At 47.2% G+C, this 15,052-nt stretch overlaps 1 protein-coding gene across 1 annotated transcript in view; it reads left to right on the top strand.

Moving 5' to 3' along the window:
* NBAS (NBAS subunit of NRZ tethering complex) overlaps positions 1-15,052 on the top strand; it is a 257,267-nt gene that overhangs the window by 176,663 nt on the left and 65,552 nt on the right. Inside the window, exons 43-44 of the mRNA XM_090280933.1 lie at positions 7,792-8,042; positions 9,088-9,422. Coding sequence (XP_090137059.1) covers positions 7,792-8,042; positions 9,088-9,422 — 586 coding nt within the window. The remainder of the gene's footprint in view (positions 1-7,791; positions 8,043-9,087; positions 9,423-15,052) is intronic.

Below are 15,052 nucleotides of genomic sequence, written 5' to 3'. Positions count from 1 at the left end.
CAGCTGGGAGGTGGGAGGGGAAGAAATGGGGGAAAAGGTACAGAGATTGGGGGAAGTTAAAAATAGTGTAGGAAATGGAGAAGCCAATGAACCTACGTGCATGGCCCATGGACATGAACTAAGTGGGGGTATTGCTGGAGGGAAGGGGGTACCAGGTGGATGGGGTTGTACAGGGAAAAATTGAGACTACTGTAATAGCATAATCAATAAAATATACTTAAAAAAAGAGCTGTTATAGTAATAGACTGGGTGACAGATGATCAGAGTTTGGAGTAAGGTTTTAAAAGCACAGAAGGAGCGGTGAGAAAGGGTTTTAGAGATATCTAGAGGGTGAAGTTGATAGTACTGAGTAAGTTGATTCATAAACATCCATTAGATACGCAGGGAGGGGTCAGGAATCATCTGCCAGTTTCCACTGGGTCTGCCTGTCGGGTGGTGACGTCACTCGGGCAGACGGGGAATAATAGGTAAAGACAAGGTATTGAGGGGAGGGCGAGGAAAAGGCAGTGGAATAGAGAAGTTCATTGACGTGCCCACGAGGCAAGGTCGAGCAGGCGGTGGGTCTTAGGGATCTAAATTCCCAGGAGAAGGTGGCGAAGGTGGAGCCCCGCGCACACGATGACGCCTGAGCCGTGCTGTGGGTGTGCTTGGGGCGCATACAGAATTAAGAAGAGAGGACTGAAGACTGACTTTGAGGACCGTCCCCAGTCCCTGGGGGAGGAAGGGCTGCCAGCAGCGGGGACAGAAGGAGCGGAGAGGCTGCGGGGGAGATGGGCTCTCGTGCTGGGGAGGCTGTGGGAAGAAGGAGGTGAAAGGAGGGGAGGCAGATAGAAGGACGTCACGCTTCAGACTTAGCACCCTGAATTTGTATGATTGCTTTCAGATTTCAATATCTGCATTTGAAGTATTCATGAAATGGCTACACGGGCGATAATGTTATCTATGATAAATATTGAACTGTATCTGTTTTGGGGCACAGTCATATGTTCAAATAAATGTTTCTTGTGGTATGCAGATTGGCATTTAAAAATCTCTTGGCATATTTACGCAGAAGGGTGTCATATCTGTACAAACAGGATGCTTCACTGGTCTCTGAATATATTATAAGTTATCAGGCAATTAAATAATACACAAGACTGTTCAGGGCATATCATTATACCTGATGGCAGCGTGATTATGCAGACTCACAGCAATTTCGAGAACAGGAAATCATTACCTCCTGGCATTATTACTTGTGAGTGACAAAACACCTAATATTGATTTAGCCAGTGTGTGTGGTGCGCGCCGGTCTTTACTTAAAAGGCCGTAGTTTACCTTGTTATTCAATCAGAGTTGCTGACACTTATGTCAGAAATCAGCCTTGTTAGTGCAATAGAAATCGCTCGACGTCTGTTTGTTGAATCAGTGTCAGTGGGAAGTTAGTAAGTCAGAGTCACAAGGAAATTAATTTTGTTTGCCTTAGGGTTTTGTTTCACTATTTCTTTAAAAAGACATCCCGGCCCCCACAAGTTGATTTCCTTGTAATTTTATGTTCTCCTTCTTCTTGGTTGAATTTGGAGAGTCCCTGCCTCAGCACGTGGGCCGATGAGCGCACTCGGACAGCCCTGGGGGCGGCAGCATTACGCAGTAGAGGGCACGTCTCCGACTCCGGACAGGCAGGCTCAGCTCCCCAGACCGAGCGCTGGCCTCTCACTCGGTGCCAGCTCAGCAGCGGCTCCATCTCTGGGCTCTTCGGGGCACGGATGGTTCTCAGAGACAACGGTCACTACCAGCGTGCGTGTGGCCCGGCGGCAAGGGCACGGGTTTTGTAGTTGGAGCATGCTTCAGGGTCCACATCTGCCCGTGACACCAGCTGTGTAGCACTGAGCGCCTCTTAGTCCTCTGTTTTCTCAGTTACCAGGACGTGGTCCTTCCCTGAGAGGGCGCTGGAGGTCAGAGAAGACCTGGGGGACGCGGGTGGCTTGGGGCCCCGGGGGACCATGCAGTTCTTCCTGTTCTTGTCAATCCTGTTTGCTCCATCTCTTGAAGTTTTGGACGCAGGATCCATGTGAAATGCCAGAGGATGCTTCTCGCTGATGGAATAGTCCTCTTTGTTCATCCCTTAAATATCAGTATTATTTCATAGTATCTTTGTGTTCCAAGCATAGGTTTAAATGCTGAACAAGGTAGATACATCTTTTCCTTTGTAGAGCTTATATTCTGATAGGGAGACAACACACACACACACACACCCCAAAAAACATAAGTCACTAGTCATCGTAAACACACCACAGGAAATGCACGAGGAGCAGTCAGGGAAGGCCTGTCTTTGGACGTGGACTGAGCTCACGACCGAAGGGCAGGGGAAGGAATGGCGTTCCGGGCAGAGGGAGCAGGTTCCGGCGTCTGTGAGTCAGTCAGCGCAACCACGTGGCTGGGGCACCCCGAACAGAGGAGAACCGAGCAGGAGCCAGAGTGCCCTTGGCCGACAGCCGTGGCACCACGCACCGTCTCGTCTCTCCGGCTTTAAACGGCAGGTCGGAAAGCCATGTCCTGCACTAGCCTTGCTAGTCACCAAGGTGCCCGCCCACGTGACTGCGTGGGCGGGGGCGACCCTGATGCTGTCTGTCGCCTGCTCTGTGGGTTCGTTCGCAGTGGTTCGCTCAGACCCAGGGTCAGGGCCTCGGTCCCGGGGACCCCGACGGCACGGCTGAGCTGTTACTCCTGCCGCCTTGTGTTCGCTGGGAGAATGCTGTTGGTCTCAGGGCCAAGGGCGGGTGAGAGCAGCTTAGAGCTCCGGAGAGCTGAGTGAGTATGATGCCTCTTCCCTGTTCTGAACGAGACAGGATTCATTCCTGAGGTGGCTGTTGCTCATAAGCAGGCTTGCATCTGGATTGCACGTGGTCAGGAATTTGGAATTCTAGCCCTCCCTGCCACCCCCTCCCTGCCACCCCCTCCCTGCAATCCCCTCCCTGCCACCCCCTCCCTGCCACCCCCTCCCTGCCACCCCCTCCCTGCCACCCCCTCCCTGCTACCCCCCTCCCTGCCACCCCCTCCCTGCCATCCCCTCCCTGCCACCCCCTCCCTGCCACCCCCTCCCTGCTACCCCCTCCCTGCTAACCCCTCCCTGCCATCCCCTCCCTGCCACCCCCTCCCTGCCATCCCCTCCCTGCCACCCCCTCCCTGCCACCCCCTCCCTTGAAGAGGCCTGGCTTCATTGAGAAGTTCCTGTGAGAATGATTAGTGTATGGAGAGGGGATTTAAGGTAGGCTGGCTCATTAAATGTATGTCCCAATATGGAAAATGAGAGTAAGTAACATTCACGACCAGGAGAAATCCACGTTGGAGTAGGAAGGTTGAATGCAGACATTCAGGTCGCAGGTCTTAACGTGGTTGTTCGAACTGAGCTGTGTATTTGGGTTTGATCTTTCTTTTGGCCGAAGGGGAAAAGAGGACCAGGTTACGGTTTGTATTGCACGTAAGACGAAATCTCCCAATCCTGAACACGGAAGAGCTAGTTACTGCCGTTACCAAGATGGAAGCGATTCCTTCCCCAGCTCCGCAGCTCCAGGCCGTGGCCCAAACGCCAGCCAGAGGGTGTGTTTCGGCCGGCGCCGTCGGGGGGAAGTGCTCAGGCTTTGAACCTGGCCAGTCTGGCTCTGGCCCGGGCTCTCTGACTTCCTTCTCCTGCGTTCCAGGTGAACAGGTGGCTTTATCCCTCTGTGCGGAAGCTTCCTTCTCTGAAAAGAGGCTGTTCTTACCCATTTTGTAGAACTGCTGTGAGATTTAAGAGATTTACGCAAAATACCTGACATGTAGTAGGCGCTCAGAAGAAGAAAAGTAGCTGCTGTTATTAATTCTGGAAACAGAGCAGGCTTAGAGGTATCCTATGAACACTATTAGCCTAATATTGCGCAGCTGAGTTTTGAACAGTTTTTTTTCAAGTCAGGATATCAATTCCATCTGCTTTGTAAGAATAAATGAGGTGACATAGTGCTTAGTGTATAATAAGTGCTCAGAAATGCTATTGCCATTTCTGTGCCATGGTGTCTCAAGATATTTTTTTTGTTCAAGAGGTAACATGAGGTTATGTAAACCAATCAGAATTGACATTTTATGAGAAATTACAAGGCTTAAGGGTCAGGGCTGTTCTTCTGGAAGAGGGGACGAAGCTGTTCCCATGGCTGTCATGTCACCACTCTGTTCACAGGAACCTTCCACAGAGGACATCACCGAGTATTTGTGTGACAAGAAATAGCCTGGGACACTCATTAGCGATTCTCTCGTCAACTGTCTAGGTGACCTCGAAAAGTTAAATTCCATTTTTCACTGTACGAAGACTCGTGGCCAAAATGTGGGCAAAACTGAAAAATGCCCTGATGACTTTGACTGCGCTCCCCCGCATAGTCCCATGGTGGGCTGCCCCGCAGCAGCACAGATCGGGGGGCCAGGCCTGTTCATCCCGAGGCCCTCGTGTGACACTCCCCTTGTTTCCCACGGGTCCGCGTCCTTGAAACTGGGGACTGGTGGTGGCGCCTGCTCACCCTGGATCGAGGTTGTTAGTTTGGAGTCATGTCTCTTCGAGTGTTTGGGATTAGTCTTTGGGGGAGATGCCTAGATGTTACTGCGTCTGAGCCCAGGAACCCCTCCCCTGTCCCCCTGTTCTCTCTCCAGCCTTCCCTCGCAGCCCCCTCCTTCTCTCCTGCCTTCCTCCTTCCTCTCCCCTCCTAAGTACTCCTTTACCAGCTGATGGGATTGCGCTCTTACTCAGTCTCAGACTGGGTAAAGAAATGTGCATTTAAATAAATGTGTTTGCTGTGCGAATATAAGCCCTTTCAGTACATCCTGCTCTCGAATTTTGGGTGATTGACACCGTGAAGCCCTCACAGAACACGCTGATCATGGACTTCGTGCTAGTAACTTACTCCTTGTGCTGGGAGTACAACTCCTGCTAATTTCTTCCCGCAGTTAATCTCTGAGAGTTAAATGTGCATTGTGTAAACATGCAAGCTGCTTTATAGCTAGCTAAATCTTGGTTCAAGCAGAAGCACTTAAACAGTTTCCAAGGGTGATTAGTAATTTGATTAGTGAAAAGTCCACAGTGGTTTCATGATATTTCTTCCTCCTTTCTTGAATGTGGGTTCTTTGGAATTGTTTTCTAAGCAGACATTTCATTTCTTTTTCCAAAGGGAAGAAAGCAGCTTCTTTCAATGGAAACTATTAGAATGGGTTATTGATTACTGGCATCTATAAAAGATCTTAGCACGTTGTAATTTACTGAAGAGGGAGATTTTGGTATTTATCATGTGTCAGTAAAGGTATTCCAGCATCTCTTGACAAGATAATTGGGTAAAATTGCACATTGGCAAACGGAGTTGTAGGTGCAGAAGAGCAAGTGGACTGGGTGGGAGAGGAGGTGAAGTTGATTGAGAGACTGTGTTCAGAATCAAGTCAGACACAGATGTTAGGATTTAGTCGCTGTCCATTCTGTAGCTGAGTCTGGCTTGAGTACGTGGTTCCTCAGGTTGCTAGGAATGAAGGATGATGGGAAACCTCTTTCAGATGGTTGCTCTGGGGCAGAGAACTAACATCTATTACAGAGAGAATCCTGTGTTTGAAATCATTGTTACTGCGGGCACGTGACCTCATCAGGCAACGGCAGCTTTGTGACGAGGTCCACAAAGCCACACTGAGTCCAGTCGGATCTGGACGCGCGTGGTCTTAGGCAAGTCACTCCACCTCTCCGACCTCTCATCTCTTGGTCGGTAGTTACCTAGATTTAACTCGTCTGCCCCAGTAACCAGCGTAGTACGTGCAAGCTTTTTTTTTCCCCCTCCACTGGACATGTTGTTCTGCCTGCAAAGCTCTGTCAAAACGATTCATATCAATAGGGCTGCATGGTTTATTATTTACTTCTTCACTACATCGTGTTCAGACTACAGTTTGCAAATTATGAAAGCGAATCAGAAATTCTGAGTCACTTCCATAGAGCTCTGTGTATACAGAATCTTTCACAGATGACATTGCGTATTTTGAATAGTGATAGTATCCGGAATATTTTCTGACCAGCCATCCGTTACACTCAGTGTTTCTTGGACAGGCCTGTGCGTTATCGTCTCGATGCTTTGGTCTTATCGTTTTTGCTTCACTCCTTTCTGCAGTGCCAAGCTCAAGGACTTCTTTCATTAACCCTTCAGTTACTGACTTCTGCTGTTTTCGAAGTGAAAGCTTCAGGGACCCTGCTCTTGATTGGAATATCATTGCGTGCTGTTTGTGAGCCTACGCTGTTGTTTCTCACTGTTGTTTTAATTCTGAGTATTTATCACTCAACTAGATTTTCAAGCTGCCGGGTGAGCGCTTGATGTGATCAATCTTTATACCCTCCCAGCGTCGAGCACAGCGATTCCCAAGGGGACACTGGTTTTGTTCATCCCCCCGTCGCTGTGGCGCATGTCAGACGTGTAGTGAGGGTGCTCTTGTAGTGCATACTGGTGCTCGGTGCTGAGAGTCTACTGATAGAGAACATCATCTTTGCTGTCAAGTGGCATGGAGTCTGGTGAGGGGGACAGACAAGGTAATGCGTAGTTCAGGTGTGCTGTGAGGACCAGAACAGAAGGATACTCAGCGGAGACAGACAAGGAAGTTTTTGTAGATCAGGGACATTTTTATAGGTCAGTTTATTTTTGCAAATGTTTGATTATGTGTTAATAGAAAAAGAACATTTCTCTTGACATGAAAGTTAGAAGAGCATTTTTAAACCACTTGATATTTTGACTTTATAGATTGATGCTACTATCCTAAGTACTACCACACATAAAAATTTTAAAACATAATTTGTATTAACTTTATTTACATAAACCAAAGACATGTCCTGGCACTTTCTAAACGTGGGGATTCTAGTAAACAGGGTATCCATTTTGAAGGGTTGCTTTGAAACTGTGTGACATCCCATGTGGGTGCTGCGGGAGGACTCACTCGCCCGCTCAGATTCTCCCACTGCTGCTGCTCAGAGCCTACCTCTGTCAGAGCAGAGGGCTGCCTGATCCACCCTGCACTGGGTGCTGGGACGGCACTGGGTGCTGGGGCTCTGGGTTCTGTGCAGGGAGAGGCACAGACCAGAATTAAGCCCTCCCCTTAACCCCTCCAGCTACAAACTCATCAACCGAACGCAACTCCTCATGTAACGTGTGTATTATATTGTAAAGACATCCAAGTCAACGTGAAAGGAATAAGATGTATTTTATTTAAGTGGCTTTCATTACTACAGGTAATTCAGGTGGAAGTGCGTGTACCTGTGCTTGCTGATTTTAATGTTTTTGGAACTTTGTATCAATTCTGGGTCTCTCCAGTGTCAGTTCAAGGCTCTTGGATGTAATAGTTATGCCCAAAAGTTGGGGTTATGTCTTCCCCTCACAGATTCCTGAGATAATAAGGTTGTCTGTATTTCTATAACGAAGCTCCCATTTTGAATTATTCTCGTGACATGAATAAATAGTGCATAGTGGAAGCCAACAGATCTGGGTCCCTATCCTAGTCAGTAAGCCCTGGGCAACGGTCCCAACTGCAGGAGCCAGAAGTAGAGGCTATAGACCCAAGGAAGTCACATCCAAATTGGATGGTACATCACAGACATTGAACACGTTTGCCTTCTTTTATATAGAATACATGCATCTTTGTGGTTTACTGTCTTGGATTAGGCAAATGGGAGGGACTTGTAAGAAGTAGACTTTCTTCCTGGATTTAAAAAATAATAATTTTTTGTTTAATAAAGGAACCAAATTTAACACTTTGTTTTTCTTCTCCTAATTGCAGTTTGTCCACAGCAGAGATTGAACACCGAGCCCACGCTCTGCATCTGTTTGAGACTTTGAAGACTGATCCCAAAGCCTTTCACAAGCGCATGGTCAAGTACATTTACCCCACTATCGGTGGCTTTGACCACGAGAGGCTGCTGTACTATTTCACCCTTCTGGAGAGCTGTGGCTGTGCAGATTTGGGGACCTACACCATCAAACCAGAAACCCACATCCGGCTGCTGAAGAAATTTAAAGTTGTTGCATCAGGTAAGAGGATCATTCCCCTGCTTGGTATCTTTTCTGAAATTAAATCTAGGGATTAATTTTTTTTGGTGCATAGCCATGGCCGTGCACCATGACTGACATAGATCTGAAACTCTAGGATTTTGATGCTCATTGGTCTTTGGTTTCTGTCTTATCGGCGCCTTCAGTTATGGTTGGGGGAACTGCATACAGAGAAACTAAGAAACCTGTTGAAACTCACACAGCGGCTTACAGTAGACAGGGTACCAAAATCCGATGCTTTTCACTCTAGAGCTCTGTTTTTTTGTTATCTTTTTTTCTGCTTCCATCGGTTCTATTTTATTTACATGAACATCAAGGCCGAGACACTTTACAGCAGGCAACTTGGCAGAACTAGGCTTCAGTGGAGCCTCTGCGTTGAAAGCACATGGGGAGCCCATTAAGTTAGCGCCTTCACATCTTTGAGACATTGTGGAAATCACTGGAACGTTGTTTGTGTGTCTTTACGCTCGTAACAAAGGAATGAAACACGTTACTATCCCTCGAGTCACTATGATAATTTATAATTTACGAGGCATTTTCAAATCTGTTTTTTTAGTATTCCTAACGATTATGAGAACTTAGTTTGTCAGTGGTTTAGCAAGTGTCCGGATTAGACCCTGGGGTGCACACAGAGGACAAGGCGTCCTGTGCGGCTCTGCCTTCCAGCAGTTGACGAGATGCCAGATGCGTGACCCGTGGCCGTAATGCAGGTCCATGAGGGCAGTTGTTGCCGAAAGCCCTGGGGCCCCCAGGGGCCTGAGGGAGCAAGGACACGGTGCCCTCTCCCGTGCACACGGGAGGCGGCCGAGGCTCACGGAGCGCGTGACGTGTCCAGGACTGCAGGGTTGGTTTAAGTGGCGGGCTGGGCCTAGAACTCAGGTCTTCTGGTCTAAGGGACAACTACGTGGTTTGCTGTAACTAAACGGGCGGGTCAGTCTTTGCCCTCAGCCACATAGAGAGGGCTGTGTGTGTTGGAAGCCGCTGTCCGTCTGTGTTGGCGAGAACTCCTCTCTTCTCTTTCCATCAGGCCTCGACTACAAAAGGCTGACCGAGGGGCACACGAACCCCCTGGAAGCGCTGGGGCCAGTTCTGTCAAGCCAGAATATCCTGTCTATCTCTAAGCTGGTGCCCCAAATCCCTGACCAGGATGGGCGGACGCTCGCGCCCAGCTCCCTGTACACCGTCTGGCTGCAGAAGTTGTTCTGGGCCGGGGACCCTCACCTCATCAAGCAAGTCCCGGAGTGCACGCCCGAGTGGCTGAGTGCCTTTGAGGTCTGCGCGAAGTACTTCGACCGCCTCCGCCCCGCAGACCTCATCACTGTGGTGGACGCAGTCACGTTTTCTCCCCAAGCTGTGACCAAGGTAACCGAGGGACAGTTGAAAGTATTAGCAGACTGAACACTTTAGGAGAAATGAAAGTTCTTCTTCCTTTCTGTCGATTTTATTTTTATTTCCTTTCTCGAAATGCGGAATATGAACACGGTGGCATATCAGGTTTTTGCTAGGCATGAGGTGTGTTAATTAGGAAATCACTTTCCTCTGTCGCAGCTGTGTAAATAGTCTCAATCGGACTTGACTGTTCTAATTTACATGTACGTTTTATACGTGTTCTTGTAACATGTTATTTTATATAAAGGCTTCATCCTGAACTTTCCCTGTGACACGTGGTAAGAACCTGTGGTGCCCATCCCTCATCACATGCATTTAGCCAGGCTAACCGCTTAGCTCTGATTAAAAGTGAGCCCTTAGGAAATTTCACATGAATACCACGGAGTATGTGAGGTCTGTCCTGAGGAAGTCCAGCCATTGTTAGTAGAATGAGAACAGTTTATGTGACAGTGATGTCACCTGGCAGCCGAGGAGAGGGGACTGAAACGCTGCCTGCTGTCTCATTCCCCCAGGTTCGCACGTCTGCCTAGTACCCTGTCCCAAGAAGTTTGTTATGGCTAATATTATCCTGAGAACTGAGTGTAAAGGCTAGGAATTCAAGGCATTCGCTTGGAAGTTGGCACAGGTAGAGGTTCAGACAGCTCTGGGAAATGCTAATTTTAACTAGCTTACTGGATAACCTTTGGCTTCAGTTCCTTATTAGTGTACATCAAATAATTTAGTTAATAACTTGGTTTTAAGTTTTACAGCCGCTGCTATAAAAAGGAGGTAATTATTTTTGTGGGTTTTTTTTTAAGAAGAAAATAAAGATGATTTTACAGGGAAGTAGCATGATATATTTGAAAAGAGCACAGATCCGTTGTCATATAAACCTGACTTTGAACTTTGAACCTGCCATTCACCGATTCTGTGGTTCAGCCTCAGGAATTTCTGTTGGGTTGCTGCCTCTTTGAGGCAGAGGCTGTGGCTGAGTAATCTGTGAACTAGATAACATTATTATTCTGGTTTTACTAGGCGAGTTCAACCAAGTTACTGTGGTAATAGAGGAGCCACAAGTTGGACTCAAGAAGGCTTATTCCAAATAGGGCCTTTGCTCTTACCCACTGAGCTGCGCTTCATCTAAGAAGTCATAGAGCAAGCAGATAGAGTCAAGGAACCTGGAACGGTTCTAGGATCTGTGGGAGAGCAGGGGCCCCGAGCGTTTTCAGTCCCAGCGGGCAGCCTGTCATGGCGTGGGCCCAGGGCAGGGCCGAGTCTAATCGAGGAAGGCCGGGCAGGATCCTGGCCACGTGTGGGAAAAGACAGGAGTCCTGCAAACATCGGTTTCAGTCTCCAAGGCTGAGAAGAGGTTCAAAATCCAAATAAGTATTAGCAATGCAGGATGTAGAGATTGGAGGGAAGAGACTGAACCAGGTGGGGATTGGGAATCCCAGGAAATGGCTCCAGAGTTAGGACCTGTGGCCTGGCTGGAGTGAGACCCACCGACCAGCCAGGGTGATGGAGGGGCCTTCCTTCCCCTCGGCTGAAGGAGGTTCTAAGTGCTTATATGAGGGCAAGAACCAAGCCTAGCATGACCAGCCACGGCCACGCGCTGATTGCGGACATGTGTGTGGAGGTGGTCAGAGGTTCTAGACTTTCCAACGGCAATTATTTACTCACGATTAAATTTCAGAATTGGATATAGAGTCCACTTAGAGTTTTGCTTGTTATTTATGATGTTCTATATTTACAGCCCATTCTCGTCGCCTTAGTTTCTTAACCTTACACCTTTAAGATGTCCTCCAGGCACCTGAGAATGCGTGACAGATGTGGTTGTGCGCGTGTTCGCGTGCTTCCTGAGGAGGAGAGGCGGTGCTGACCCAGCAAGGATCGGGCGGTTCAGGAGGGTGTCGCTCTCTCTCAGTTCGGGGGGCGCGTCCTCAAGCGAGGGCATTGCCGCAGCGTCAGGTTCAGCCGCAGGAAAGGGAGACAGATAACACCTGCGACTAACTTTACGTCTTCGCTCCAGCTTTGTGTTTTTTCCTCACTTTCTTAATTGGCAAGCTTTTAATTTTTCCATTCAGAGAGGAAAAGGATAAAGTTTAGATACAGTGCATGTTTGGAATCACACAGTGAGTGCTGTTGTACGGGGCGGGGGTGGTAGAGAGAAAGAGTCTGAAATCCAGGTTGCAGAACAGCTCACACATGTCGGCGGACACACCTGGAACTGGAAATGCAGCTGGATCTCGCCAGATTTGCAAAACACCAGATGTTCCCACAGCCTGCACGTGATGCTAAAAATGTGAAGTAAGCGTATGTACTACTCATCCGTGGTGTGCAGTTTTCAGATGTACACGCCCATTGGTTTCAGAACCAAGCTGTGAGAAGAACTGGTGAACTGATTCTAGAATTAAGCCTTCTCGCACAAGATTTAAATGAGACACATCTCCGGGTTCCCACTGGACGCAGGCTGCAGTCCCGGGACAGGCTTTCAGGTTTCTTGTCCTGCAAGGAAGGGACACCAGGCTGCCCAAGAGAGAAGAGGACTGGGGTGTCAGGAAACTTGCTTTAAGTGCGTTTGCTCTGATTCTGCATTGTTTCTTTTGGTTCAGTCACTTTCCTACTGCTCTCTCAGTTCACTAATTAGTAACTTTGTTGTAGAAGGGACAGAGAAGGTAGCAGGTTAGAAGTGCAGGAAAATGGGCAAAGTGCACCTCGATCCCCATTTGCGTGGCTCAGACCCGGCGTGGCTCTTGCGGGGCTCGCGTGCGAGGCCAGCCGCTTCCTCCCTCGCCGTTGCTGGCAGCGCTGCGTGCATGAGGCGGGGCGGCGAAGGTACCCCTCTGCTGATTAACTGCCGCCCAGAGCTTGTCTGGGGTCCTTCTTGGAAAACCCCGGGAGTCACAGAACTGGAAGAGGCCTCTGGTAGCCCGTCAGGTGCCTTTCATCCTGGCCTGGGTGGGCGTTTCTCCCCCGCCCCCTCCCCGCAGCCTCCGTTTCAGCTCCCGCTGTTTCTGATGGAAATACCCTGTCTCCTTTGGATTAGAGCAGAAAAAGACGTGACCTCTGACCTTCAAGCATCATTTCTATTGATAATTAAGCTACTATCCCATATATATATATATATGGATGGCATCTTTTCTTTGGGCTCCTTATAATTTCTACTTTTTGGCGTTGCCTTCTGGAGCTCTGGTAACAGCATCAGGAAAATTATTTTCATATTATGACAGTTCAAATTCTTGAAATAAGTGACTATCTTCTACCTTATCCTATTATCCAGACTGTCTGACATATAAATCTGGAAGAATAAATTTATCTTAAAAACCATGACATGACTTAAATATTACATTTACTTCCTGAGTCTGCGCCATTCCGAGGGCTGCACTGTAGGTGTGCCTCTGTGTCGTCTCAGGGCCAATGTCATCTTTTAACTGAGGGGGGGCAGCACGTTGTTTCACCACCAGGAGCCGTCGGTGTCTGAGACCCGTGTCGACGTGTGCAGATAGCGCACATCACAAAATTGCGTGACAAGATCCACGACTGTCTGATGCATCAGTCAAATGCATGTCACGTAGATTCAGATTGAATCGTTGAGTACTTAGGCCTTATTTAGGTGACATGTATAATAGTGATCGCCATTGGTGACATTAAGATGCAAAAGACATTCCCCTAAGAAACTTAAAGTTGGTTTACAGGAAAATTATTAATATGGAGAATTTTAATGAAATTCTTCGAGGGTGGGAATGGTATCTTTATTTCTAGTGTTCTAGTTCCTAGCACAGTAGAAGCAGGTACCCTTTGAGTAGTTATTTAAATCAGTAATTATTATCACAGATTGGTGATTCTTAAAACTTTGGATCTCTGGATGCCTTAACATTCTTAAAAATTATTGGGGACCCTAAAGAACTTTTATTTATTAAGTTTATATCCATTCCTATTTGTCATACTAGAAATGAAAACCAGGAAATTATAGAAATATTTGTTTAATTAATTTAAAACTATAGACCCATTAAACAGTAGGTTGACATGAATAGCATATTTTAATGGAAAATAAGAATACTTCCAAAAGAAAAATATTTAATGAAATGTCGACGTCTTTTTATTTTATATGTCTGGCCTAATAGAACATGTCTTTATTGTTTTGATTGAAGTAAATGAAGAAAATATAGCCTTCCACAGATACTGGGTTGGAAAAGGAGGCAGCACTTTAATAGACTGTAATTAATTTCAGGTACTCTTATTGGGTACTAACGAAATCACTGCAAATGATAGATACCCAAAGACCAGTAATGGAGAGTCTGAAACCATGTCACTGAACTCCCTGTACTCTTTACATGAAGACCATCCATCTAGACCAGCGATCTTCAACCTTTTTCCTCTCAGGACACACATAAGCTAATTACTAAAATTCTGCAGCACACCAAAAACTGTATTTTTTGCCAACCTGATTTTAAAACATCGGTGTAATTATGATGTATTCTCACTGGATGGCTATTGTGTTGACTGTTGTCATTTAAAAAAATTTTTTTTGTTTGACGATCAAAAGGAAAAGAGATCGGTGCCCCCTGACTCAAAAGGTATTGCATGCTTTAGAAATTCTCGTGGTGCAGTGGGTGAGGCCTGCTGGTCTAGATTACAGTTTGAATGGATCTCGTTCTTGTGTCTGGTTTGGACTAGAACCCATTAGGCATTTGGAAAGCAGGCGCCTGCGGAGCTACGGAGCGCATCCGGAGGTTGACCTGTTGCCTTATATCCTATCAGCGAGGTCACAAGCTTCAGTGCGAACACCACCTCAGCAGATGAGTCTTTAAGTATGGGGACGCTGTCAGGCTCACAGGGATGGACGCAAGTTCACCAAAATTCCAATTTTTCGCTTGCAAGCTCAAATTTTATTATTGACAATAAATATAACGAGTTGTTTTATTGAAGTGACAGGCTCACTTTGTTCACTTTGGAGGGAGTGTCTGCCAGAGACCCAAGTCAGAGTAACCAGTTGGTCTGTTAGTTGTTCTTTCGAGCAAACACAGTGCTGCCTGCAGAGGGCAGCTACTTTAGCTCATAATTCGATCGGTCACTCCGAGGCCTGTCCTTCCTGTGCTTCTCTGTGCAGTGAAGTGCGTTATTTGCGTATCTCAGTTCTTCACACAGAATATTTAAAACGTGCACTCAGGGGTTGAGATTCGATCAAGGTGATAATTTTGACTCCTTTTTCAAGAACATGCTTTAGTGACTGTGCAGTGGAGTGAAGTCTGATACCACTCCCTTGATTTAAGTTCCGACACTTTTATCTGTGTTTCTTTGAACTATTATGTCAATGTCCATGCAGTGAAAAAAAGATAAATTATAAAAAATAATTCAATGTCATAGAAATAACTTCGATCTTGCAAACCCTATGGAAGAGCCTAGGACTCGTGCTCTGGGGGCCTCAGCCTGAGAACCACGGCCATAGGCCATTGTTTCCCTGCCGCTGCAGCCTGTCGCGCCCACGTGAAAGGGTCACTTCAGTTTCCTAAGTGTTTATAATACAAACAAAAACAGTGCAGGTGTATGCTGGTAAGTGCCTAAAGGACTGTCTTAAGTTCCTTAAAATAGCTTGATTTCTAATCAGATATCCAGATGTCGAA

This window comes from Furipterus horrens, unplaced genomic scaffold, assembly GCF_987537825.1.
Source record: "Furipterus horrens unplaced genomic scaffold, mFurHor1.1.pri manual_scaffold_6, whole genome shotgun sequence".
NCBI classification, from domain to species: domain Eukaryota; kingdom Metazoa; phylum Chordata; class Mammalia; order Chiroptera; family Furipteridae; genus Furipterus; species Furipterus horrens.
Note: the sequence above shows the minus strand (reverse complement) of the source record. Positions and strands in the feature narration are given on the sequence as shown.